This window comes from Gekko japonicus, unplaced genomic scaffold (assembly GCF_001447785.1).
Source record: "Gekko japonicus isolate JY-2015 unplaced genomic scaffold, Gekko_japonicus_V1.1 scaffold637, whole genome shotgun sequence".
Classification (NCBI taxonomy): domain Eukaryota; kingdom Metazoa; phylum Chordata; class Lepidosauria; order Squamata; family Gekkonidae; genus Gekko; species Gekko japonicus.
The window spans coordinates 230,133-256,385 of record NW_015172573.1 but is presented as its reverse complement, the minus strand read 5'-3'; the positions used below and the strand labels follow the sequence as shown (position 1 = coordinate 256,385).

Below are 26,253 nucleotides of genomic sequence, written 5' to 3'. Positions count from 1 at the left end.
AGGAAGTAAAAAGAACACACAGCCTCTGTGTGTGTGTGTGGGGGGGAACACCCTTTCAAAACAGTACAAAAAAGTATGTCTTTGGATGCTTCCTGAGTCGTCTAAGTCACAACCACATTCATGGCAGCTCTGCAGTTGTCTCTCGGTAGGTTGGCCTTGTAGCCTGTGTAAACTAGATGGCGTACTGTCACTTCTGCCTTGCAGTTGGCATGGCAACACCTGTGTTCAGCAGCACAGAATGGCCAACGGCTGCAAGATTTGAGAGCTTTATCTAGCCATCTTGAACTTTAATGAGGGCATTCTTTTAGAAATATATTCTGCTCTGTCTTTTTTTTGGGGGGGGGGTTGCTTAGAAGCAGCAGCAGCAGCATGTGTTTTATATAAACTTTGTGCATGAGAGGAATAGAGTATTCTGGGAAGGCAAACGTTGTGTGTCCGTGAGAGAAAGAAAGGGAAGCGTTGCTGGTCCAAAAGAGAAATCCAAAAAACCCAGAACACAGATCCACATAATACCTTTTATTAAGACCAACCAAAGGGAACATGACAGGGTGCAAGCATCTGAGTTCTCCAGAACTCTTCTTCAGCCTGGATGTTAAAACATATTTTGTCACAGCAAAATAGGAGAAACTGTCAGAAAGACTTCACACATCCTGACCTAGTACCTTTAACATTCTGCAGAATTATATTCTGCTGAATATTAGGGAGGACTGCCAGACGCAGCTTCATTCCTCACCCCACTCCGTCTGATGACTCAGGGCAATCGCTGCTGCATGCCTGTGATGATCTTTCAAGCTAGAGAGAACTTGGACCACAAGGGGAAAGGCACTGGATTCTCCCTGGGGGTGGGTGGGTGGGTCTCAGAACACAGAAGCTGCGCATCTCTGCTCCTCCCTCACCACCCTGCTTCCTGTCTCCTGTCCCACAGCCGCTACAAGCCATCGAGAGCTACTTCCTGATCTCAGAGCTCTCTGGTGCCCTTGCAGATGCTCTCGGGACGACCAACGCGTTGTGTCAGATCGCCAAGCTGTTCTTCCAGCTAGAGTGTCCCGTTTACGCAGAGGTAAGCTTTGAGAGCAGCTGGGGTAGCAACAGGTCTCGCAGAGAGACTGTTGCCCACTCCTGTATATAAATGAGCAGCTGCCGTGTGCGGGCTCAGACCACTGGTCTGTCTAGCTCTGTGCAGTTCTCTCGGAATGCAGCCGTCCAAGGTCCTGCCCTGCTATCGGAAGCCCCTGTGCTAGAGGCCTGTAATTGAAACGGGTTCCCTGTGCTTGCAAAGTTAGGACTTCTTCCTTAAGGTCTAAGTCCACCCCCACCCCACCCCCACCGGCATATGGAGGAGTGGATCTGAACCCACTTTGTCAAGCTGTAGGTAGCTGCCATAAGCTCGCTATGGTGTAAGCTGCTGTGTTTTGGGCCCGTTCTGCGTTAAAGGAATGGGAGCCAAGTTCTAGGTCCATTTCGTGCCATCCCTTCTCCAAGGAGTTTTGGGGCAGGGTGTACATGAGTTCCATGACCTTCCCATTGCTACAGTCAACTGAAGTCTGAGCTTTAACAGTCCCAACGGATGACCTGTTTTTTTCCCCCCCATTAACATATTTTTTTGTTCCGGTTTTTCTTCTAGATGGTCCTGAAGGAAGCGGAGTCCTGCTGGCAAAGCGTTGACCGAAGCAAAGACTCTGCCTTGCTGACAAATCAAATGCTCGCTGTCCTCCGAAGCAGATTGTGCTTGGTGAATGGCAAGGTAGCTTATGTGACATGCAGCCTTGAATACATCCAACAGCGCTGAATCTAGCGCACTAGTCTTAATTTGTTTTTTCAAACACTACTTTATGCCGGGTAAGAAGAGGAAGATAGGAGAGGCAAGTCTAGAAAACAATATTTGTGCACCCTTGGCCTCTGCAGGGGTCTAAAGTGGAGGGGGGGTAGTAGACTATTCTCAGACTAAGCCCTTAACCTAGTTACTCACTTCAAAGCAGATGGCTGCCAATAATCTCTCCTTCTCTAGTTCTAGCTTGAGAACTCTCTCTCAGGGCTGAGTAGGAATTTGAATGCTGGTCTCCTTGATCTAAGTCCAATGGTATTCACTAGCCACGCTAGCTTTTGATTCCAGTGGTCCTGTGAATTAGTGACTTCTCTGGGCTTTGCGCATACAAGGGGGTCAGCTTGTTTCTGCAATCCGTGTGCAGTTGGAGCCTCAGCCTGTGAGGGCAAAGCTACCCAAACTGAGTGGATCCTGAAGAAGACATGAGTGGCTTCCTCCACCGATAGTCCTTGCTGCTAGGGTAGAGTCTTAATCCTTGTCATAGCTAAACTGCCTTTCTACCTTGTTCGAGATTTGCTCAGGTTTGGATGCCTTTTGTTTGAGTTTTAGCCACTTTACAATTTCTGGGGGGAAAATATTGGGAATAGAATGTAGGCTGATCCATAAATGGTTGCCGCAGCAGCTAATCGCTGGCTGTCTTGGTTTAAATTGGCTGTCTCCACACTTTCTAAGCCTGCAGGAACCTTTGGAATTTTCAGAGGGGGGTGGTGAGTTTTACCCCAAAATGGCTGCCAGAAGAGGTGGGTCCAGACTCAAAATGGCTGGAGCCAAGTGGGATACCTCCCTCCTCCTACCTCCTGGTAAGAAGGAAGGCCTGAATGGGAAACAGAACCACACTCTAAGGAAAACCCCTGTGCTCAGCAGTCCTCTTGATCCTCTAGTAGGAAATCATTGCAATGAGGAGCAGCCAATAAAAAGCTCTGCCTTACAGTGGCCCCACACACTTTCCAGCAAGCTCAGAGGGCTCCAAGGGGAAGTACTAGTAGGTGCAATAGTATCCGCAGGCACCACGTTGGGAAACCCTGGTTTAGAGAGCCATTGCTTTACTAACTGGCTGGTTTCATTGATTCCTCTCTCTCTCTCTCTCTCTTTTTTTTGAATTACAATTTTTATTGAGTTATTTAGTTAACAAACTGTGACAATAAATGTTAAGAGCAATCATAACAACATGTGAATAGGGGGGTTTTAACTTCCCCACCCCCTCGACAAATACATAACTACAGAACACTTGTACAGTCTATATGAGTATGCTGTCTCGAAAAATAGCTCACATTGCAAACTAAGAATGGTTGGAAGTGAGTGTAATATACACCAACTTAGTACGATGATCACCTTTTATCTCCTTAGAGAGGAAAATTAAAAATGTACCTCTCAATTTATAAAGAGGTAAAGGCTCTGTGCTAAAACCAAATCCTACCGAACTTGAGGCAAGGGTGATTGAAAAATTGTTTGTGATGGTAACAGTTGATCCCTCTTTTTCATGGGCAGGTTGAAGAAGGCCTCGGCCTGCTGCTAGAAAGCCTACAAAACCCAGCTTTGCAAAGGTCGTCTAAACTCTGGTACCTGCTCCGAGCCAGCACCCTCCAGTTAACAGCCGTGTATCTCGGTCTGCCTCCTTCCTCCCTTCCACTGGCACTCAGGCAAAAACTGTGCGCTCAAGGTGTGTACGGAGCTGTATGTATATTGAATCTTTGATCCACCCCGGCACTCATGGGGGACATGAATGGCTGATGAACAGAAGAGAGGGGACATCCTGCGTGCTTAGGAGGACCAGCTAGGCATCGCTTTGGAATAGAATTCCATCCCATATACAGAGGTCGATTCGGGGGGGATCGCGGGGGATCGCAGTTCCCCCGGGTGAGGTGCAGGGGGCGGGGCACATGATGAAGCCCCGCCCCTTCTTCCAGCCGCCCCCTGCTTCCAGCCTCATTCTGTTGCAGAAGGAGAAAGAAGCAGGAGGGTAAGTTGGCGTCCTCCCCCTCTGCCTGGCCGAGGCCACGTGGCCTCCGCAAGGACTCCCAGCCCCATCCAGGAGCTTCCCCAAGGTAGCTGTGTTAGTCTGTTGCTGCAAAATAGTCCAAGAGTTCAAATAGCACCTTTAAGACTAACCTTTAAGATTAAGACTAACTGAGTGGTGGGGGTGGCCTTATGACACACTTCCGGTGGTGTCAGGGGGTGTGGCCTTATGACACACTTCCGGTGGTGTCAGGGGGTGTGGCCTTATGACACACTTCCGGTGATGTCAGGGGGTGTGGCATATGCTAATGAGTAATGCTAATGAGTTCCCCTAGCTCTTTTTCTACGAAACGACCCCTCCCCATATACAAACTAAAAGAGCCAGTTTGGCGTAGTGGTTAAGTGCGTGGACCCTAATCTGGGAGAACCGGGTTTGATTCCCCACTCCTCCATTTGCACCTGGCTGGATGACCTTGGGCAAGCCGTAGTTCTGGCCCAGCTGTTCTCGAAAAAGAACAGTTTCTGTCGGAGCTCCCTCAGCCCCACCTACCTCACAGGGTGTCTGTTGTGGGGAGGGGAAGGGAAAGGAGATTGTAAACCACTCTGAGACTCCTTTGTGTAGTGAAGGTGTCAGGAGGGCTCCACGAGGGCCCTCCTGCAGTCCAAAGAATACAACATCAGTCAAGCGGCAACCCCCTTTGTGGCTTTAAAGAAGGACCTGGGATCCTGTCAGAGAGACCTGCCAGGGGAGGTCCAGTGGTCAAGGGAGGCGGAAGAGGCAGCAGCAGGGGATGGCGCAAGCGACAAGGAGCTGACCACGAGGTGGAAGGGTGGGTGGGGCAAGTTCACCCGTGGGTAGGAAGACGGAGGGAACCTGGGCATGGCTCCGTTCCTTTAAGGCCTGGATGGGGAGGGACCCAGGGAATTGAGGAGGAAATAAAGGCTGCAGCACATGGAAGCCAAGGAGGAATTGCGTAGTCTGGAGCAGAACGGCAGAATGAGGGAGTCGAGAACTGTTGTTCCTATTCACTCAAAGCTGCTAGCTCCGGGGAAGCCAGTGAGGACGGTGAGAGAAACCAGTCCCTCTGATTTCTGAGACAACCAGCCGAGCGTCTTTCCTCACCCTGGACACTGCTTTCCGTCCAGACGAGGTCCCGAAACAAGTGAGGTGTGATGGAAGGGTGGGGTATAAATCCAATCTCTTCTAAAAGCATCCAGTGGCAGATGACACTGGCCTTGAAGATGGCTTCTCTCCAAATTTGTCGATTGATTCATTAAAACATTTATATCCCACCTTCCTTCTTGGCAGCTTAGAATAGCAGTTTAAACATCCCCAGCTAACACCACACATGAAATAACAAACCCCGAGTCCCTCCCCCGTCCCCTTAAAAGATGCCTGCTATCAGGCCCAAAGCTACCATGTGCCCTGGGGGCGATGCCCCCTCACGAATATGCCCTGCTCCCCTGCCTCTCTTTCTCCCAGTCCCCCCTCCCCTTCCCCCAGGTTTGGTTCTGGGCACGCTGCTCTCGGTCGCTGCCATCCTGCGAGTGCAGCCGGATCACCCCCATGGGGAGCAAGCCGGAGGAGCCAGGGGAGCAAAAGGCTGAGCAGCAAGGCCAGCTGGAAAGGCAGGGAGGAGTGGATGAAGGTGGGCTGGCGAGCCCTGCCTCCTTCTCCACGCCCTTGCAGGGGGCCGGGCTGGCTTGTGGGCTGCTGGGCCATGCTGCGACCTGCCCCCCGGGAACCGGTAGAGAAAGAGGTACTTTTCTCCCTTTCTCACAATACAAGAACTCGTGGGCACTCCATGAAATTGCTGAGCGGTCGGGTTAGAACGGATAAGAGGAAGTACTTCTTCACCCAAAGATTGATTAACACATGGAATTCACTACCACAGGAAGTGGTGGCGGCTACAAGCATGGACGGCTTCAAAAGGGAAGTAGATAAGCACATGGAGCAGAGGTCCATCAGTGGCAATTAGCCACAAGGTATAGATAGGGGCTCTGGGGCAAGTGATGCTCTGTCTTCTTGGTGCTTGGGGGGGTGGGGTCAACAGTGGGAGGGCTTCTAATGTCCTGGCCCCACTGGTGGACCTCCCGATGGCACCTGGTATTTCTGGCCACTGTGTGACACAGAGTATTGGACTGGATGGGCCTTTGGCCTGATGCAACATTGGCGTCTCTTATGTTCTCTTATGTTCTTAACTCTGGTCCCACTCTGAAGCTGAGAGATCAGCCAAGGGTGGGAGCCAGAGCAGCAAGAGGGGGAGGCGAACGAACAAAGCTGGGCTGCAAGTGGGGAGCCCCGCTTTGAAGGAGGCCCTTGCCTGGCGTGCCTGACTGCTACCGTTCATGGGTGTTTAACATTCTAGCTTTTGATGTTCTAAAATTTATGTTCTTACGATTGTGCGCTGTCTTGTGAACCTCTTAAAAAGCTGGCAGACTGTCGGTACTGCTTGCATATGATGGACGTTTCTCTCAGTGAGGGAACAGCAACGACAGACGAATTTGTACTGGAGATAACCTCTCCCACCCATGTAGCTTGCTCCTTGAAATGTACAGCCGCTTGGCATATGCTGTAGAGCCCACGGCATTGCGGAGCCCTGGCTAGGCCCTGTAGGTCTGTCCCGTGCCCTGGGTGGATCATCCGTGTGTCTTCAGTTCCTAGATCTCTGTAACATGTAATGGTCCCATAGCAGAGGCCTAGGGGGTTCCTTGTAGAAAGAACTGCCTTGAAGCAAGACAGTGGGAAAGCAGTGGTGCTAATATATCCTGCACTTCTCTCTCTCTCTCCATAGGGTGGAAGACCCCCGAAACTGCTCTGAGTGATGCCCACAAACTCTACCGCAGCATTATTTCTAACTTCTTGTTGATCAGCAGTGAGAAATCCACTAAAGATGTTCTGGACCATCTGTTTGTAGATCATGGTAAGGAGAGACCCGTTTTCTGTGAAAGTGTGTGGAGACTCTTGTTGTCTCTTAATTCTTGTTGTCTCTTAATTCTTTCCCTGCACAGAAGTCAAAAGTAAAAAACTTGCTTTTGCTTGCTCATTTCTATAACGATGGCTGAGACTGTGTAGGTGAAAAAATGTAATCAGACCTGCCTTGCTTGTAAACAACAGTGGTAATAATAATTATGATTGCATGCCAGTGTGTATAGTATAGCCAGGAGAGTCTAGGTTATTCTGGCAGCCAAAAAGATGTGACTGGGGAGGGGTTCTGCAAAAAAAATAATCCACAATTCTGCAGTTGGAGCGCATGCAGTTGCAGAGTTTGGTGTTCGCTGCAGAATTCAGCATCTTACTTGAATAATCTACTTGAAATTAACAAAATAGACAGCATCCTTAAACTGTGAATGGTTTTAAGTGGGATGGGACTACTGAAGCTGCTCTGCATACCTTTCTCTCCTCCCCACCTCTTCCTTCTCAGGTGACAACCTTGTGCAGAAGTGGCAGGTGCTGGCTGACATGTTTGTTTGTACCGAAACGTTTGTCTCCCTTCTTAGCAAGATAGAGACTGTAAGTGAAGCAAAAGCGTTCTGCCTGGAAGCTCTCAAAATCTCCATGAAACTGCAGTCCCTCCGATGGTAAGGCCATTTGAACAAACGCCATCTTGCGTACATACGACCAGGGGAAGGGGAACTGCAGCAAACGGGAATTGACTTGTTTCCTGGCATGCCTATTACCTTTTTCTAATGTACAGATCGGGGAGTTTTGTTAGTAGCATGAATTCTGCATTGCGGAGAGAGTCCATGGCTCAGTGGTAGAGCATCTGCTTGGCATGGCAAAAAGTCCCAGATTCAATTCCTGGAATGTCCAGTTCAAGGGATATGTCAGTAGGGGATGTGAAAGACTTCTGCCAAAGATCCTGGAGACAAATGTGGACGATCACGACCTGGTCTAGAAACAAATACGGAGAAAACAGTATAGCACTTTATGAGCATGAAAGCTCTCGTACTTTATAGAATATTTCCCGAGGAAGATCCGTTTTTTGAAACGTTATGAAATCCGGAGACGGCATTGATGCATTCTTATACAAGGATTTTCTTATGATTTTGATGGAATTCGTTCATTGTTCTGTAGTGTTAATTGGCAACAATATATAGGAAATATTTTCTTTGGAAGTCTTTTTGACTATCTTGATTTGTGGGTCAGACTCTCAGGACTGTTTTCTCAGTATTTGTTTCCAAAGATCCTGGAGAGCCACTGCCAGTGTGAGTAGATAGTGCTGACCTTGGTGGGCCAGTGGTCTGATTCTGTATAAGGCAGCTTCATGTTTCGTGATTAATTTGGGGGAAGTGCTGGTTGATCGAGCCATGCCATGGGTGAGTGGCCATGTTAAACCAGGGCTACAGTTAATGAGCTGCAATGCCGTGGCATGTTTCGGTTGAAGAGAATACCAGTTGCCCAAGTGTGTGCCAAATGCGTCAAGGATCAGCTGATGGGAAGTGGCATTGTGTTGTGTTGTTTTTCTAATTCTATAATCTGCCTGGAGTCTCATGAGAAAGGCAGACTATAAATATAAAGACCAGACTGGTGACTGCTGCTGCCTGCAAATCAGGACCACTCTAACATTGTCTCTGGCTTTCTTTTCATCTCAGGTGTGCTCGGTTTTTGGTCTTGAAGAGTGAACTGGAACTCCAGCGTGGCGAACTGGAGCTGTGTTGCTCTGATCTTGAGCAGGTGCTATTCCTTCTGGAATCAGATGCTGGTGAGCCTTGGCCTTAATTTTTCTTCTTCTTTATACACTTGTGTATGCTTGAATGGTGAGACCAGGAATATTTCATTGCAGATGGGTGGGCAGGCCGTGGTTGCAGGTTGCCACTGCAAGGTTTGCAGTCTGTCTCTCACCTGCTTGTGGGATAAATCCCAGTTTGGGGCAGCAGGAATTCAGCTCTCAGAGTTATGCAGAATGCGGTGTGCATTTTCGACGTTCTTGCAGGGGTAGGGGGCAACTGGAAAACGGGGGTCAGTAGAAAAACCAGCTTTGAGAAGGGAAGGTGTGTAGTGCAATTCAGTCCTCCCCCCCTGCAATGGCTAGAAGCCCTTTTTAAGAACATAAGAGACGCCAATGTTGGATCAGGCCAAAGGCCCATCCAGTCCAACACTCTGTGTCACACAGTGGCCAGAAATACCAGTGCCTGCACGAGGTCCACCAGTGGTCCACTGGTCCAAAGCATCCTTTGAAATTCTATCACTCTTTTGACGCCATAAGTAGCAGTTCTTCCGGTTCCGAATTCCGCCACTAGAGGCCAGAATCCAGCACCCTTGTAAGTTAGAATGTAACACACGTCTCTAGTTGCAATTTAAGTTTCCAAAGGGGCACATGACAGCCAGAAACAGAGCATGCTCCAATTATTGAGATCACTAGGGACCTCTTTGGAGAAGTGTTCCTACAGGAATTAAGTTCCGGTCTTAAGTTCCAAGGTTATTTATTGCTGATAGTTAAAGGCTGTTGCAATCTTAACATAACAAGATAAGGACTATACAGAATTTAAAACAAAAGCCAAGAAAACTCCAAAACACTAAACATTATGATAAAAGAACAATCAAGTTCCAATTCGCTTCCCATACTAGTGGAACTAGATTGCGTCTGAGCATTTTGCTGCCTGGCCAGATGCAACTTTTGCTCAAATTTTCTTATCTTACTAATGCACAGAGAGAGAGAGAGACCAGTGCCAGTGTAGTGTAGTAGCAAGAGTGTCGGACTAGGATCTGGGAGACCCAGGTTCGAATCCCTACTCTGCCATGGAACCTTGCTGGGTGACCTAGTGACAGTCACTCTCTTTTAGCCTAACCTACCTCACAGGGTTGTTGTGAAGATAAAATGGAGGAGAGAACAATTTAAGCTGCTTTGGATCTCTTGGGAGAAAGGTGGAGTATAAATGAAGTAAATCTTGAATTGCACAGGGGTTTTTATTGGATGATGATTTACCTATAGGTAAATTTCTGTTATCCCCTTGACGAATATTGAGACTAAGAAGTCTGTGCAATTCCCTTGTTGGTGTCTTGACTGGGGTAGTGCTTTAATTATAGGGAACGAAAGACAAGCCCTTAATAAATTGGGCTGTACCCCCAGTAGCTGTGTTTTTAAAATGTGGGGGGGGGTCATAAAAATAGCATTCCTTGTGATTTACAAAGCAGGTAGGGGGAGAGTAAAAAGTCTTAATACTTTCAGCCCCAATCAGTTTCCCATTGGAGGAGATGCAAAGGCTCGTGTTAATGTCGTGTTTGCCTTTGGGAAAGGGAGGCGGTCTTGCTTAGAGGCAGCTCTGTTGCTAAGCTCAGTGCCGTGGGGGGGAAGCAAAACTAAACCAGCCCACCTCTTCTGCCTCCAGTGTTTGAAATGAAAGAGGGAAAAGGCGACATGAAAATCAAGCCAAAGAAAGGCGGGTCTAAGGGCAAGAAGACGCGAGGCTTGTGCCCAGAGCCCCCCGAAGAGGAGCAGCCGTTCCTGCGAGAGGTCTCCCTGGAGTTTGTTGACACGGTTTCCATGGAGAAGGGGAGATCTCTCACAGACTCGCCAGTGCTGAAGCCCAAGCTGAAGAAGCATCCCAGCTTCCTGACCCACCCGGACGGATGCCGCTGCTCGCTCTGCTCCGACGTGGTCCTCTCGAGCGTCTGTCTCCGCTGGCTGGTGGCCTCTGCAGAGGCGGAGCTGGCGCTGGGGCACAAGGGAGAAGGGCTGCAGCTCCTTGAGGCTTGTCTGAAACGGTGCGCCGCCGTGACTTCGTACACCTCCAGCGCGGCGGCGGCCGTGTCTCGAAGCCATGGCAGGAAGGCCGTTGACCAGAATGTGCCCACAGTTGGACTCCTGGATGACCTGGTGGCCCGTATCTACGTGTCTCTGGCGAAACGAACTGTGAGCACCGGCCCATCGGAGAAGAAACTGTGGAGGCTTCTAGAGACCAGCTTGGCCATGCTGTCTTCCAAGAGGCTTCAGCTGCCGGGGCTCGAATATCAAAAGGCCAGCCTGCTGCTTACCAAAGCCGTCGCTGCCATCTTGGTCCAAGCTTCCAGTCACGAGGGCTGTGTAGCAAGCATCTTTTCTAGCGCCTGGCCCTGGAAGAGCCCATTGTCCCTCTGCGAGAACAAAGAAAACCTGCCAACGGCTGCGGAGAAGAGGCTCGACGCGCTTTCTTCAGTGAATAGAAACGATGCCAAGAGGCCGTTGAAAGCGATCCAGAAACTGAAGCCTAAGAGAATCCTAGAAACCGAACCAATTCCCATGATCCTTCCCAGTGACTCACTTGCCCTGGTTGACTCAGCTGCACAGGCCGCTCCGCTTGTCACTAGGCTACCCGTCGAGCCCTGTACCCCAGCCCAGAAATCCTTTCCGACAGCCAGGAGGACGAGCAGGTCAACGGCGACCAAGCCGGCCCTCTCCTCCAAGGCCCCTTTTAAGATTTTTGAGGAGTCTTCTTCTCCGAGGCTGAAGACTGAACTCTCAAAGGCTCCCAAAGTGTCTAGGAGAATGAAGTCTCGTCTTAAGGTAACGGAAGATACAGTGGAAGCGGAGGGAGAAGGGTGGCGGTGGTGGGGGATGGTATACAGAGAGTATAAAGTTGCCTTGCTTGACGAGAACCTGGTCCAGGGAGTCCGGTTCCTTGCTTTCACCAGATGCTCCTGGGGAAAACCGTAAGCAGGGTGTGAAGATGGTGACTTTCCATTGGCCCCAGTATATGGTACTCAGAAGCGTATGCCACTAAAATGGAGGTTCTGTGTAGCTAGCTGTCTTCTGTCAATCGAATCTCCTTTTAAATCTACCTGATAATGGCCAGCTAGTGTAGTGGTGGATTCCAAAAGTTAACTATATGGTATATGGGTAAAAAGCCCCACTCCTTTGTAATACTGGAACTTAAGAGGTCATCACCTAGGTTCCCTTTTCAGCTGCGCTGGCACACCAATTTTCCCCCGATCAACGCAGCAATTTTTTTCACAGCGCAGGGGTGGGAGGTTCCCTTCCCAATGGCCATGCAGGCCCAGACCAAGGTGCATCTTCGCAGCGCTGAGGGCGGGCGAGCAAAAGGCAATGAGGAGAAGCGGGGGAGAGCACGGGGCGCCTGCGCGTCCATCCCCTCCCTCTCCCACTCTTGCCTGGGCAGGAAGAAATGCACCACCGCACAGAGACCCCCCCTCGCGCCACTCTCGTCGTCCTTCCTCGGTGAAGCGCCACCGCTCGCCCATCCCTCCGCCGCCTGGCTTGCCTCCTCTCCTCTCCCCGCCCTCCTGTGTCCCTTTAGTGCGGGGCTGGCTCAGGTGGGGCGCCCTCGCCGCCGCCGCAGCAAGAAGCCCCTCGGCGGCTCCTGGCGCTGGTGGTTGAGTGCACAGAAGAAGCCGGGATCCTGGTGGCTACCCGCTTTGTTCTCTGGCCACGCTGGAGCCTGGGCGGGTGGCCTGGCTTTATTTTAAACGGGAGTGCAGATCTGGGTTCATTTCTATATTTAAAGCGACAGGGAACCAGGAAGACAATGCAATAACCCATTCAGAGACCGGCTTGGTCTTCTCACCGCTCTGCCCTGTGTAATACTGGGCATAGGGTTGCCAGGTCCCCCCTGGCCACCGGAGGGGGATGGGGGAGTAGGGTTGCCAACTTCAGGTTGGGTAACTCCTTGTAGATTTGGGAATGGAGCCTGGGATGGACAGGGACCTGAGGGGGGGGCACAATGCCATAGAGTCCCCTCTCCAAAGCATCCATTTTCTCCAGGGGAACTGATCTCTGTAGTCAAGATGAGGTGTAATCCCAAGAGGTCTCCAGGTCCCATCTGGAGGGTGGCATCCCTAACTGGGGGTGGGGTTATGCAGACACTTTCTCTCTGTGGGAAGAAGTCAGAAGACTTTCAGAAGAGGACCTCCTGACAGTTCTGGCTGTTTCTCACAAAAAGAAACCCCTTCTGTGTATGCCTGTGGGTGACTTCTCTGTGTATAAGAGAAGCAGGCTGACTGGAAAGTCTAAATGGCCCAGGAACAAGCCCAGCTCAACTGCCTCTCTGATTCTCAAGTCCGGCCCGAGCCATCCAACCTCCCAAGTATTACACATCATCTTTATTCAGACTTGGAGTCTCGGAGCAGCTTACAATCTCCTTTCCTTCCTCTCCCTATAACAGTCACCCTGTGGGACTGAGAGGCCTCTGAGAGAACTGCTGTGACAGAGCTGTGACTGGCCCAAGGCTACCCAGCTGGATGCATATGGAGGAGTGGGGAATTAAACCCAGTTCTCAGATTAGAGTCCACCACTTTTAACCACTGCACCAAACTGGCTAAATAGAACTGGGGTGGGAAATCAGTTACAGGTCTTCCAGGAATGGGGAAGGAGTCTTAAATGCTGACAGAAGGTCTGTAGTGAGAGCAGGGGAAGAGAATTCCGAAGAGCTGGGCCGGCTGTGGAGAAGAAGTGCTTTGAATGGATGGGTTCCCACTAGACAACTGCAGCAATTGTGAGTGCTTATAGTAGAGACTTGGAGCTGCAGTGGCTCAAGTGGTTAAGACGCTGAACTGCAGGCTGTGGAAGGTCGGTAGTTCAGCAGTTCGAGACCCGACTTGCCGCATGACGGAGTGAGCTCCCGTCTCTAGTTCCAGCTCCTGCCAACCTAGCAGTTCGAAAGCAAGGAATTGCAAGTAGATAAATAGGTACCACTTCGGTGGGAAGGTAACAGCGTTCCGTGCGGCTTGGTGTTTAGTCATGCTGGCCACATGACCACGGAAACGTCTTCGGACAGCGCTGGCTCTTCGGCTTTGAAACGGAGATGAGCACCGCAACCCTAGAGTCGGATTCGACTGGCTTTCGAGCAAGGGAACCTTTACCTTTATAGTAGAGTCTTGGGCAAGTGTGGTTGATCTCTTCTCCCTTCTCCTTCCCACCCCATCATCCCTACCCTAAAAATCCTGAAATGCTTTTCCTTGTAGGAAAGAAGTTCTAGCCCTTTGATCCTCTTGGTTGCCCTCTTCCTTATGTCTTCCTAGCTTGGATTCCTCTGTTGAGATTTTGATCTGTGCTATGCCCCTGTGTGAGAGGGGCTCGATAAAAGATTGCTTTTGCAGCAGCTTAAAGGTTGCTGTAAAACCTGAGGGGAATAATAGTTAATAATTATTGTATGGCATTGAGTATAGTATAGCCAGGAGATCCTAAGATTGTCTGGCAGCAAGAAGGTCTTGCTCTTTAGTGTTCTATGCCACTAGGTGGCGAGCTAGACTTGTTTTTGAGGCAAGAGATGTTTCAGAGGTGGTTTGCCATTGCCTGCCTCTGCGTCAGGACCCTGGTATTCCTTGGAGGTCACCCTTCCAAATATTAGCCAAGGCCGTCCCTGCTTAGCTTCTGAGATCTGACCAGGTCAGGTCAACAGTTTGTCTCTTCCCAGCTTGGATCTCTCTGTTCAGATTTGGCTCTGTGCTATGCCCCTGTGGGGGAGGGGCTTGGTGGAAGATGGATTTGGTAGTGTCTTTAAACAGTTGCCTGAGAGACTTTTGGAGGGAAAGCAACTGTCTGTTTCTTCCCAGGTTGTGTTCAGCGATGACAGCGACCTGGAAGGTCCCCCAGAAGCTACACAGGAGGTGAAGCTTCCTGCTGCCAAAGAACCGGCAGGCTCCGCCCGCAGGCCAGGGCGAAAGGCAGCCCCCATCAGGAAGCAGTCATCGGCGAGCCTTGCCAAAATGGAGGGGTGCAGTGCCAGCTCTTCAGACGACCACCCCCGCGCCGCGAAGGCACAGCCTCCGCATGGAAGGCCGGGCGGCAGGAGAACGGCTAAGCGGGGGAAGCCACAGGAAGAAACCCAGAAAGTGTCTTGTGAAGAGGAAATGCTAAACGAGCCAGGAGAAGAAGGAAAGGAGGTTCTGAAGATTGTTGAAGAGAGGCTCAAGGCCGGCTGTGAGGTCCTGCGGGGTTCGGGTGAGGAAGAAGCTGCTGAAGGTAACTTTTGGCCTCCTGGAGACTTCCAGTAACTTGTTCATGTGAGACGTTCTCGAGCAAAATAACTGGACTGGGGAACAGGGAGGGACAGCCAGGCAGAAATGCGAAGGACTTTCTTCTGTGTAGTGGGATGGAAGCTGAGTGACCCTTCTGAGCCAAATATTGGAGCACGTCTGGTCTGTCTGGTAGTCAGTTTGGTGTAGCGGTTAAGAGCATGGACCCTAATCTGAGAGAACCGGGTTTGATTCCCCACTCTTCCACATGCAGCTGCTGGTGTGACCTTGGGTCAGTCACAAGTTCTCTCAGAGCTGTTTTCTCAAGAGCCGTTTCTGAGCCCCACCTACCTCACAGGATGTCTGTTGTAAGGAGAGGAAGGGAAGGAGATTGTAAGCCTCTCAGACACCTTTGGGTAGTGAAGGGCGGGGTATAAATCCAATCTCTTCTAGTCCTGGAGGGGGGTAGCATAAGCTTTTTGTGGTCTGTAACGCACATCTTCAGGCATAAGTACAGACACACATTCTTCATGTCTTGGGGGTGGGGGGAGATAGACAAAGTGGGCTCTAGCCACAAAGTCTTATAGTGGAATAAAACTTCCTTACTCTTCAAGGTGCCACTAAACTCTTGTTGTGGGGTTTTCTCTCTTTAGGCAGGCCATATATCAAACTTTGTTCCTAACCATATGATAAATAAGCTGGAGTGGGTAGCCCTGTTGGTCTGAACTTAAACCAAAAGGACAGTGGGACCTTTAAGAGCAACAAAGTTTAATTCCGGGTATAAGTGAGAACTGAGTGATTTAGCATGTTAAGTCAGTCAGATCTTGCTTATACCCAGAATTGAACTTTGTTGGTCTTAAAGGTGCCACTGGACCTAAACCGCTCATATCTGTTTGTTAGCTCTTTTATTTGCATGCTAAATTGCTACTATTCACAGGTCTTACCAACTGCTTTCATCCTATTTTAGCTATACTTACCTCTCAGTTACTTATGCATCTTGACTCTGACTAGCCCTTCCTAGCAACTAACACACAAACACACCCACCATGCTCTTTCTGCCTATGTGTAAGGCTTGAGGAAGTCTGTTTCAATGTATCTGGGAAAGTGTGCATGCACACGAAAGCTTATGCCCAGAATTAAACTTTGTTGGTCCTAAAGGTGCCACTGGACTCAAGCTTGGAGCTATATTAAATGGGGAGCTAATAAGGGAGACTTAAATATTCTCTGTGCAGAGCCAAGCAAGGTCTTGTGAGCGGGGTGAGGGAACAGCTTCCCGAGACAGTAACCGAAGTTGAAAAGGAAGGAGTCATGGAAGGCCCAAGAAGACATAATCCATTCACTTTGATCACCTGAGCTTCCCAGACAGAGTCAAGTGAGAAATTTTACCCCAGGATCCTTTTTTAAGGGTCACACTTTATTTGTAATCTCTCTGTTGGAAATGACAGATCGGACTGTGTGTGCACTGTATACAAAAATAACATGTAATTCCTGTTCTGCGTGGCTGTTCATCATGGATAGTGATGTCCATATGCTTTCAAAACTGACCTCTGCAAACATAAGAGCTAGAAACTTCTTTAAAAAAGCAATTCTCACATTCTCAGTGACCACATAATGTCACATTAAGGATGTTGCAACGAAAGTTAGTTATGTGCCATATAAAGAGCAAAAGGTTTTATTGTAGCATAAGCTTTTGTAGATGACAACCTGCTTCGACAGAGGTAATGAAATCTGTGTAAAGTTGTGCTATAGTGCTTACTAGTAAGGTACTGTGAGACTCTGTTGAGGCTTCTCAGGAAAACCAGTTCTGTGCCTATTGGTATATCTCTGGTTATTGACCCTGAAGGGAACATTTAGGGAGGGCATGTCTGGCACGATTTATTTATTTTTCTCCTGGAGAAGGAGTTTGTAAGCCATTCTGAGTGAAGGATGGGTATAAATCCAATTCTGCTTCTTCTCTACAGGGCATAGAAGGCGACCTGTTCCTGAGCCGAATGGCACAGAAGAGGACCAAGAGGTTCTCCGGCGTGATGCCGGTGCTGATTTGCAGGAGACTTTCCAAACTTCAGAGAAGCGAAGCCCCACGGACCCCTTTGATTTGCATGTTCTTTCCTTTGCTCTAGAAGTAGCTGCTAGTAAGAAATTGAACTTCATGATGTTCTCTGTTCCTGTTGGGGGAAAAAACTTGCATAAAACCTTGTCCTTCTTGGGAAGTTCTGCACAGAACAATCTTCAGAATTCCAGTCCCCACCCCCAGGGCTTCAGAAGCTTCTCATACATTGAACTGCACAATTTTAAACTTACCTTTGCAGTGGTTAAAACTAGGAACTTGCTCTCCTGTGCCAATTCTCAGTGGAATTCCCTGCGGAGCTTTGTAACAATATGAGTGCTCAGTTCTTAATAATCAGAGCCAGTTTGGTGTCGTGGTTAGGAGCGCGGACTCTAATCTAGGAGAACCCAGTTTGATTCCCCACTCCTCCACATGCAGCTTCTGGTGTGACCTTGTGTCAGTCCCAGTTCACTCAGAGCTTTTCTCTCAAGAGCAGTTCTCTCCGAGCTCTCTCAGCCCCACCTACCTCACAGGGTGTCTGTTGTGGGGAGAGAAAGAGATTGTCAGCCACTCTGAGTGAAGGGCGGGGTATAAACCCAATCTCTTTTCTTCTTAATACAAGGTTTTTTGAGCAGTCATCCAGTGTACTGTGGTCAGTCAGTAGTATCCCCATGTTGCAGTCAGGAGAGATGGTAGCTAGTCTAACACCTCCCAATGAGTTCATGACACAAATGAGATTATTTTTTTTTTGAGCCGGGGGCTTCTCCGTTTGCAACCCTATGTTTTGGGCAGAGAAGAAATCTCCCCTTGGATCTGTATTTCAGTAGCTATCCTGGAAGAAATGCACTTAGGTCAGACCATTCTTGTTCCAGGAGAGATGGAATATCAGATTTTGAAATCTGTGCTTGTCCTCAATTAAACAAGAATTTGAGTTAATGTTATGCCTAAGTGTATGTTTTAATTTTGCTTGCAAAGTTGCATTGAATTTAAGACCACCTTGTGACTATTGCAGATTCCTTCTCCGTGGACTCTGTCTATGAAACCCTGCAAGCTGCCTTCTGTTCAATCAGCCATAACCCTCCGGGTGCCCTCTACAGTCATCTCTGCCGACTCATGGCACTGTGTATTGGGAGCCGGGACCCTGTTGCTACCGCCTACCTGGTATCGGAGTCGGTCGCTGTCACTCTTCGCCATCAGATCATGAGCACCATTCACAAAAGACTTGAGTAAGAGCCCCCATCAGGAGGGCGGGGGGAGGGGAGGGTGTGGTGTGTATGGAAACAGAGACCATGCCATAGCAACACCTAGGTTGCCTAAAGAGCACCCTTGGCAAACTTTGCAGTGAATTGTCTTTCTGCATAATCTCCTGTAATAATATGGGCAAAATACATAGAAACCTAAGCAGGAGCCGGAATCTCTTTGTAACAGCTGTGCAAGTGTGTATTTCAAACAAATCTGACAGCTTTTGAAGTTGAGAAGCAACCAAACCAGCATAAGCTGGTCGAAGGGGGCCTGGGGGAGTGGGGTGAGCAACACAAGGAGTCTTGTCCAGGGGACAAGTCTGTCTCTTAAGGCTTCATTTCTCAAACTGAGGGAAGTCCTTCGTAAGGACAGAGGGCAAGGCCCAATCTGTGCCCATCCAGCTAGCATGAAAGTGGAGCCACCTCAGTTTTTCAAGAACAGGGTTAGGGACTCTCCACCTCAGGAGAAGGGGGATGAAGTCAAATTCCTGCTCTTTTTTTTTTTTGAACAGTTGTAGCTCATAGTACCAACAGCTGGATTCCAGACTGCCTCCGAGAACTAGTCAGAAAACTTGCAGATGGGAGAGAACCATCTGAGAACCAATAGTTCAACCCTAGGACAGTGGGGCATGAAGGGAGAGGAAGGCTGGGGGGGGGGGTCCCATTAAATTCCCCCCCCCCCAGAACATGGGTTTCTCTAGTTTAGCTAAAGTCTGAGATCTGATGTTCTAAAAAGGCTTACTTCTATCAGGTGTATCTTTTCTCAGCAGAGCTTGCCCTGAGTTCCTGTTTGAGTCACTGATCTGGGCAAGCCTCTTGATTAGAAGAAGGTAGTCCAAGAGCAATGGGATTTGCACAGAGGCTTTTGGCCACTTGGTGTCCTTTCTTTTAAAAAAAAAAAAAAAGGTCACTGACTCCGGATCCATCCCTTCTATGCACACCCAGTAGGGCAGAATTATCCATCCCCAGCGGAGCTAATTAGGAGTCAAAGCCTGGGCAGTGACTCATGCCAATGTGTAGTGAGCCACTGCCTCAGCTGGTAGGTACCCGATGCTCTCAAGAACCTTTAATTTATTTGTCACTGCACACTGTGATGCCAGGCACACAGTTTGGTCGCTCTGGTCTTAAAAACAGGAGTGGATTTAAGAGCGCCATTTGGAGAGAAACTCAAATGAATTTGCGAAGCCGTCCCAGCAGAGTTGTGCCCACCAGGATCTCTCTGGTACAGGCATCCCTTTTGTTTCCTCTATTCTGAAATTATGTGTTCAAGATCATTGCTGGTGGAAACTGGAAGCCACCTGAATGGCCTCATTAACCTGGCGTAGCCAAGGTTTAGATCGCTGTTGCTGCTGGAATGTAGAGTTTTCCGCATTTGGAATGAAATGACCTTTTGCCTGTTTGGCACTCTCTGGAAGCTGGTGTTTCCCACTGAAAAAAACTGGGAAAAGGGGGGGTGGGGCCCTCAACCCAGGATATGACTGCAAACCAAAAAGGGCTAAGCTAAACCATATATATAAAAAATACAAATACTTATTCAGGTGTACACATGTTAAAACTTATCCTGATTTAAAAATTACTTTGTCTAAGTTCAGACTATAAAAGCTTATCCACTATACATACATATGATGGGTAAATACTTTACAACTGAAGACCAAACGTGATTTAATTTTTAAATCAGGATAAGTTTTAACATGTGTAGACCTTAATAAATATTTGTATTATATATATATGTATATATGTGTGTGTGTATATATATATATAAAACCATATATATATGGTTTAGCTTCCCACTGAAAACCAGCACCTCAGTTGACCTTTGCTGTTCATTTCACCCTCAGCAAGATGAAGAAGGCCTCAGTGGCCAGTGCCTCGAGGCACCTGGAGATGCTGAGCCTGCAGGAAGGGAGCACCGATCCCCTGCTCCGGTGCCTCAAAGAAGTGCAGAACCTCTTTGCGTTCAGCTGTCCCAGTCCAGCTAAGCTGGAGACAGAAGACTTCAGAGAACAGCTGCGACAGATCCCTGCTGGTATTGGACTGGTTTAGTTTCTGGGGTGGGGAGGGAGGGGTGGGGGGAGCTTCACAGCAGACGAGCAGCAGCCATTTCTTTTATTATTATTATTATTTGTATTTTTTATTTGAAAGAACGTGCAACAATACAGAAAATACTGTATAAGAACATTTTTTACATTTTAGTTGAAATAGAGCAACAAATGTTTTGCAATAAACAATGATACCGTATGTGCGATAGGAAGAAAGAAACAGTTGAACAAAGCGAACTGTAAGGTTCTGTAAATTTGTAAACAGGAGTGAATACACCTTAAGAACAGTGGGATGCCTGCAATAGTACGTAGGATATATGTTCCAATTAATAGGTCAGGAAAAAACAAAGGTTATAAATGCTAAATAGACCTAACTCTGTGTGTACCGGTATGAAATATGTAGGTAAACCCAAGATACAATAAGGAGCAATAAATAGTAAAAGTAAGGATCACCACCTCAAATCAGAGAAGGAGGATATTTATTGACAGAGACATACCAACCTCATGACCACTGTGCAGCAGCTATTTCTAAGAGTAGAACAGTCAGCTCCGGCTGTCTGACAGCCCTTCCAGGGGGATGTATGTATGCATCTGAAACCTTAATTTGCTGCCTTTCTGTCTTGAGGAACTGAAGGTGGCTTACAATGTAATCACAAGAATTATTTTTAAAAATGCATAGACGATCACAATTTACAATAACAGTACTGCCAATAAGTAAAAAACTAAATTAAGTCAACTGCGGTCCTGAATAAAACAGTCTTCAGCTGCCTCTCAACTGTCTTCTCAGCATCCAGCTGGTTGAGAGTGAAGGGGCCAGGTGCACCTCCCAGGAGAGAGGGTGTTCCATAATTGTGGGGCTGCCACCGGGAAGCCCTTCTCTCGTATACCCCCCGGATGAACGTCTTCAGCTGCTGGCCCACCGCCTCGCCGGCGTGGGGATTCAGGGGCTTGCCCTTCAATGGTTTGCCTCTTTCCTTCAAGGTCGGGGACAAAGGGTGGCGATAGGGGATCAGCGGTCCCGGAGGCACCCTCTTGAGTGTGGGGTGCCTCAGGGGGCGGTACTGTCCCCGATGTTATTTAACATCTACTTGCGCCCCCTTGCCCAGATTGCCTGGAGCTATGGGCTTGGGTGTCATCAATATGCAGATGACACCCAGCTCTATCTGATGCTGGGCGGCCGGTCAAACTCTGACCCAGATGACCTTCATTGGGCATTGCAAGCTGTGGCTGGTTGGCTCAGACTGTGCCGGCTGAAACTAAACCCGGCGAAGACGGAGGTCCTGGGCCTAAGTCGAGTCGGTTCGTGGTTGGGGCTCCCCCTCTCGGCCTTCGATGGGGTGCCTTTGGTGCTGGTGTCGAGGGTTGGAAGTCCGGGAGTGCTCCTAGACTCCTCTTTAACGATGGAGGCCCAGGTGGCAGCCACTGTCAAGTCAGCCTTTTACCATCTGCAGCTGGCGCGGCAGTTGGTTCCCTTCCTTGACCGCAATGACTTGGCCACAGTGATCCATGCGACGGTCACCTCGAGGCTGAACTACTGCAATGCTCTCTACATGGCGCTGCCTCTGTCGCAAGTCCGGAAGCTGCAGCTAGTGCAGAATGTGGCAGCTAGGCTGTTGATGGCTCCCACTAGGTGGGACCACATCCAGCCGGTGCTGAAGGCGCTGCACTGGCTGCCTATAGCGTACCGGATTCGCTTCAGAGTGCTGGTTCTTACCTATAAAGCCCTTGATGGCCAGGGTCCAGCTTACCTAAGGGACCGCCTTTCCCCATATGTTCCCCCAAGAGCACTACGGTCAGGGGCGCAGCATCTTTTGGTTATTCCAGGCCCCAAGGACATCAAGTTGGCTGCTACCAGGGCCAGGGCCTTTTCAGTGGCAGCTCCTATCTGGTGGAATGAGCTCCCGGAGGAGAGCCGGGCCCTGTGGGACCTTATGCAGTTCTGCAGGGTCTGTAAGACAGAGCTCTTCCGCCAGGCTTTTGCATAGGAGCTGCCACCGCTACTGTACCACCACCGAGTTGCCATCTTTGACGGTAGATTCTATCAGGATGTGAGCTGGCCCTGGAAAGACAATCAGATGACCTGAAGAACTGGTCATGAAAGGACGACAGTACTATCCGGAACGTTTGCTGATGGGTTATGCTGGTTTGTGGAACCCCATCTTGGATTGATAAGAGCTTATTATTTAGAGCACCGGCACTTTGTTTGTGATTGACTGTTCTGTTCTGTTTTTAGCTGTTGAATCATGGCATATGCCTCTTGGTTAGCCGCCCTGAGACCGTTTGGGGAGGGCGGGATATAAATTTAATAAATAAATAAATAAATTCAGTTGACGGGACAGTCAGGAGGGGCCTCTCCCTGTGATCTCAGTGTGTTAACTCTGGGTGTTGTGGCGGGAAAGCCACAGAATGGAAGAGGCTGAGTCTTGTGGGTGCAGCAGGACGGTGGATCTGATTGCGTAATCTCGCAGTGCTCTCAAGACGTTCAAGAGTTCTGAACGCAGATCATGCAAGCTGCGTTATTACGTGTTAAGCAAACTGGTAGATCAGCGTATCCTCGCTTTGCCTAGATTTTTTGCAGACTGTCTTAGTGGAGACATTTTGTGGGATACTAGGTGGGGCTAGAATGAAACCCGCCCCCGCCCCCCAGTTCCTCTCCATAGGAGGGACAAGGCAGTCTACAGTGAAGTTGCCTTGAGTTCTGAACCATCAACAGATCTGTGCTTTCTGTTTCTTTGGTTGGACCCAACCTAAACTCTGGATGTGGCACAGTTGTGCTGGTGTCTTCTCCTTTAACTGTCGCGAGTTTCTTAAACAGAGATAGCCAAGCTCAGGGCTGGTGTCAGGTGGGGCAGCTGTCAGGGCCCACGGTGGCTGACCCTTGCAACATGCCATTTCCCTGCCTGCTCACTTGTGAGTGCTTCACCACCCAAGTGTCCATGGTGCATACGCTGCCCAGTGACATCAGGGAAAGGGCTGCAGGGCAGTTTAGATGGCTGTGAGCATGGGCAGCAGAAGAGCTTGTGAGCAGGGCATGGAGGGATGCAGAGGCAGGCAGTGAGACACATCTGGGAAGGGCCCCCCGGGAACTCTGCCTAGAGCCCCCCTCCAAAAAACCTGGAACTGGCCCTGGCTGAGTGTATGTGTATTAACTGGAGTTGCCTTGCTGTCTCTCACAGGGGTAACAGTATGTGTGCTGGCCCTGGTGAGCATTGAGCCGGGAGCTGTTGGGGACATCCTCCTGGTGACGCGGTTGGAGAAAGATGCTGTCCCGGTGACCCTCCAGATACAGACGATGCACAGCAAAGTAAGAGGCAGTGAAGCGAAACCCGCAGCCTCCTGAGCACAAAGCAAGGTTTGGTTTTCCCATAATCCCTTCTTCTCTTTCCTAGGTCTCCCTGAGCATGGCGCTCAGCGAATTCGAAGCCATCCTGCAGGAACAGAAAGAGGTCTCCAACCTCACAGAGAAAGAGGATTGGTGGCTTGGCCGGACTGCGCTGGACAAAAGAATGAAGGTGTGGGCAGGGCTCTTTTTGTAGAAAAAGCCCAGCAGGAACTCATTAGCATAATAGGCCACACCCAACACCAAGAGCTCATTAGCATATTGGGCCACACCCTCTGCCAGCACAGCTCATTAGCACATTAGGACGCATCCCCATGTTGCCAGAAGTGTGGTTATCCAGCCACACCCACCTTTTGCTTGTTATTCTGTTTACCTTGTTTGTTGTCAAAACGGTCCAGGGCTTTTTTTGTAGCAGGAACTCCTTTCCATGTTAGGCCACACACCCCTAATGAAGCCAATCCTAATGGATTTCTGCTGTTGGGTGTGGCCTATTATGCTAATGAGTTCCTGCTGGGCGTGGCCAACTTGGGGGCCAGCCGGAACTCCGTTCCTGTGCGTTCCTGCCCAAAAATAGCCCTTGGTGTGGGGAATCCTGGGAGGTTTCTTTCCAAGGGGTGAAGGATTGGCCATAATGCTTCCTGAGTGCTGAACCTTCTGGCTTCCTGTTCCTGAAAGGATGAGAGATGTGAGGCTGGTTGCATGCCCTGGGCCCTTTCCTGAGAGGGCAGCCTAAGGGGCTGTAGGGGAAGGACTTTGTAGTTTTAAGAGGCAGAATCTCTGGCCCCCCTCCTTCCCTCCACCCATCTTACAGGCCGTGTCTGCTTCTTGTGCCGCCATATTGGTTGACAACAATGGTAGGCCTTGGCTTTCGAGCAAGGGAACCTAGGCCTGGCCCAGTACTCTATATCCACTGCACCCCACCTTGTTCTCAGCAAGGAGCAGATGTTGCTTTGTGTTCCTCTCAAGCTCCAGTCACTCCTGAAGATATTTCTTTTCTGGGAGGCCTGTGGATCAGAGCAATGTTATTTACAACCTGCTTTGATATGTGTTGGGGTTTTTTGTGGTATATTCTGATAGCAAATAATCTGAATTTCAATCTGAAGCATTTTGTTTGGCGTAAGCTGCCTTGGGGACCACCTTGAAGGTGGAAAAGGTGGCTTTAGAAATGCCACCAATTTCCCTCAGTTCTTACATTCCTTTTGTTGTCACTGACAGCTGTGTGATGGGCTGTCCATCTGAGGTATTATTTTCTTTTCTCGTTCGGCAGGCTTTGATAGAGTCCTTGGAGAGGCATGTGCTGGGCTGCTGGAGGGGTGCCTTGCTGCCAGCTTGCGAGGGCCAAGGCTTGGCAGAAGAAGCCTCTAGTCTTCAAAAAGGTCTCAGGGAGTGTGGCTGTGAGGTGGATTTGGCACTGCTTAAGGTGAGGAGCTCAGTAGGTCCCTGTTGTCCAGCCTTCCATTTTGAACAGAGGCCAGCCAGTTGCCTCGGAAGCCACAATCAGGCCTTGAAGGACACTCCTGTCTTTTTTATGGCATCTGTTTTCTTTTTCAGAGATATACTGCCACTGCACATGGAAGCTTGATTCATCCGTCATAACTAGCTTCTGTTTATCTCCTCCTTGTATTTTAAAGCCATCATCACCACATATAGTGGCGGCAAACCACATAAATCAGTTGTGCGCAGGCTGAAGTGATTTTTCCTTTCTGTCCTGACTCTCCTGGGTGATGCAGTTTTTACCGGGTGATCCTGGAATTCTTTTTTTTTTCTCATTAACATTTTATTGGTAGGATTAAAACAATAAAACAAATATAACAATAAAAATATACATAAAGGTCATAAGAACAGTTATACATTCAAACCAACACACTAATTACAAAAAAGTAAGCTTTAAAGAATGATACATTCTTCAATAAATCTTTGAACAAAGTAACTTATTTTAGCCTCAATTTGTAATTGATGCCTGTACTGTTTGTTGCTTTAGATACAACCAAGTGTCTTCTGCCCTCAAGAATATCTGTAGACATTCAATGATATATCTAGTCCTATTAAACACAAAGTACTACCCACAAATCAAGTTTTACCAAAGCCTACTTACTATACTTTATTTGAACCATAAAAAAATCCTCACAACCATTTAACATAGTTATCCCAGGATGCTGAGATAATTTTTTTGTCTGATAGAGCTTCTAAAATTGGCATCCATTTAGCTTCGAACCCAAAATGTACGACGTTTCTTTTATTTCTGTTAACTTTATCAGTGATGCTGGAATTCTTAACGTTGAGGGAAAACTCACCTTTTTACCCTTCTGCACAGTTCATGATCTTAGCCTTTCACATTCCTATCACTGACACTTAGATGCCATTTCCCCCTACCCCTAAACAGAAACATGCTGTGGCAAAGGGTACTCCCTTCTCTGTCCATTTTTTCACTGTCTTTTCCCCCTCTCGTCTAGGCATCGGCCAGGGGTCCTGGGCAGAAGTGGCATGCATTGAATTTTGGTCCCCTTTCAACAGGTCATGCTTACTGGATCACATCTCCTCAATGCAGAAGACGTGCAGCACTTGTCGTGGGGGCTCAGCCCAGCTCAGCCTGAGAGAGCTCAGAACCTTCTTCAGGAGGCAGTAGATAAAGTGGCATCCTGTGCACGCCAAGCGTCAAGTGGCCACTTGGTCCTCGTGCTGGATAAAGTGGGTGAATTCCTTGACTGGTTTTGTTTTTACCGGGGTGGGCATTAGACCTGCGTCCGGCCTATACTATTGAATGTTTTGTACCCTACTGGAGGAGTGCCTGCCAGGTGAAAAGTGGCACTTTAGATGCTGCTCTTGGCCTGGTGGCTGCCACTTTCTAAGTGACCAGTCAGTGATCCTCAACATATCTTACTGCTTCTCTGAGATAACTTCCTGTTTTCCC

The 26,253-nt window shown here is 48.9% G+C and overlaps 1 protein-coding gene across 1 annotated transcript in view; it reads left to right on the top strand.

Moving 5' to 3' along the window:
* The window catches only part of ESPL1 (extra spindle pole bodies like 1, separase), a 59,802-nt gene that overhangs the window by 24,067 nt on the left and 9,482 nt on the right, over positions 1–26,253 (top strand). The window contains exons 11-25 of the mRNA XM_015421373.1: positions 926–1,060; positions 1,625–1,744; positions 3,314–3,485; positions 6,577–6,705; positions 7,207–7,363; positions 8,378–8,487; positions 10,115–11,268; positions 14,274–14,682; positions 16,637–16,807; positions 17,714–17,948; positions 19,802–19,989; positions 23,179–23,306; positions 23,392–23,514; positions 24,610–24,762; positions 25,857–26,030. Of these exons, the coding sequence (XP_015276859.1) occupies positions 926–1,060; positions 1,625–1,744; positions 3,314–3,485; positions 6,577–6,705; positions 7,207–7,363; positions 8,378–8,487; positions 10,115–11,268; positions 14,274–14,682; positions 16,637–16,807; positions 17,714–17,948; positions 19,802–19,989; positions 23,179–23,306; positions 23,392–23,514; positions 24,610–24,762; positions 25,857–26,030 (3,558 nt within the window). The remainder of the gene's footprint in view (positions 1–925; positions 1,061–1,624; positions 1,745–3,313; positions 3,486–6,576; positions 6,706–7,206; positions 7,364–8,377; positions 8,488–10,114; positions 11,269–14,273; positions 14,683–16,636; positions 16,808–17,713; positions 17,949–19,801; positions 19,990–23,178; positions 23,307–23,391; positions 23,515–24,609; positions 24,763–25,856; positions 26,031–26,253) is intronic.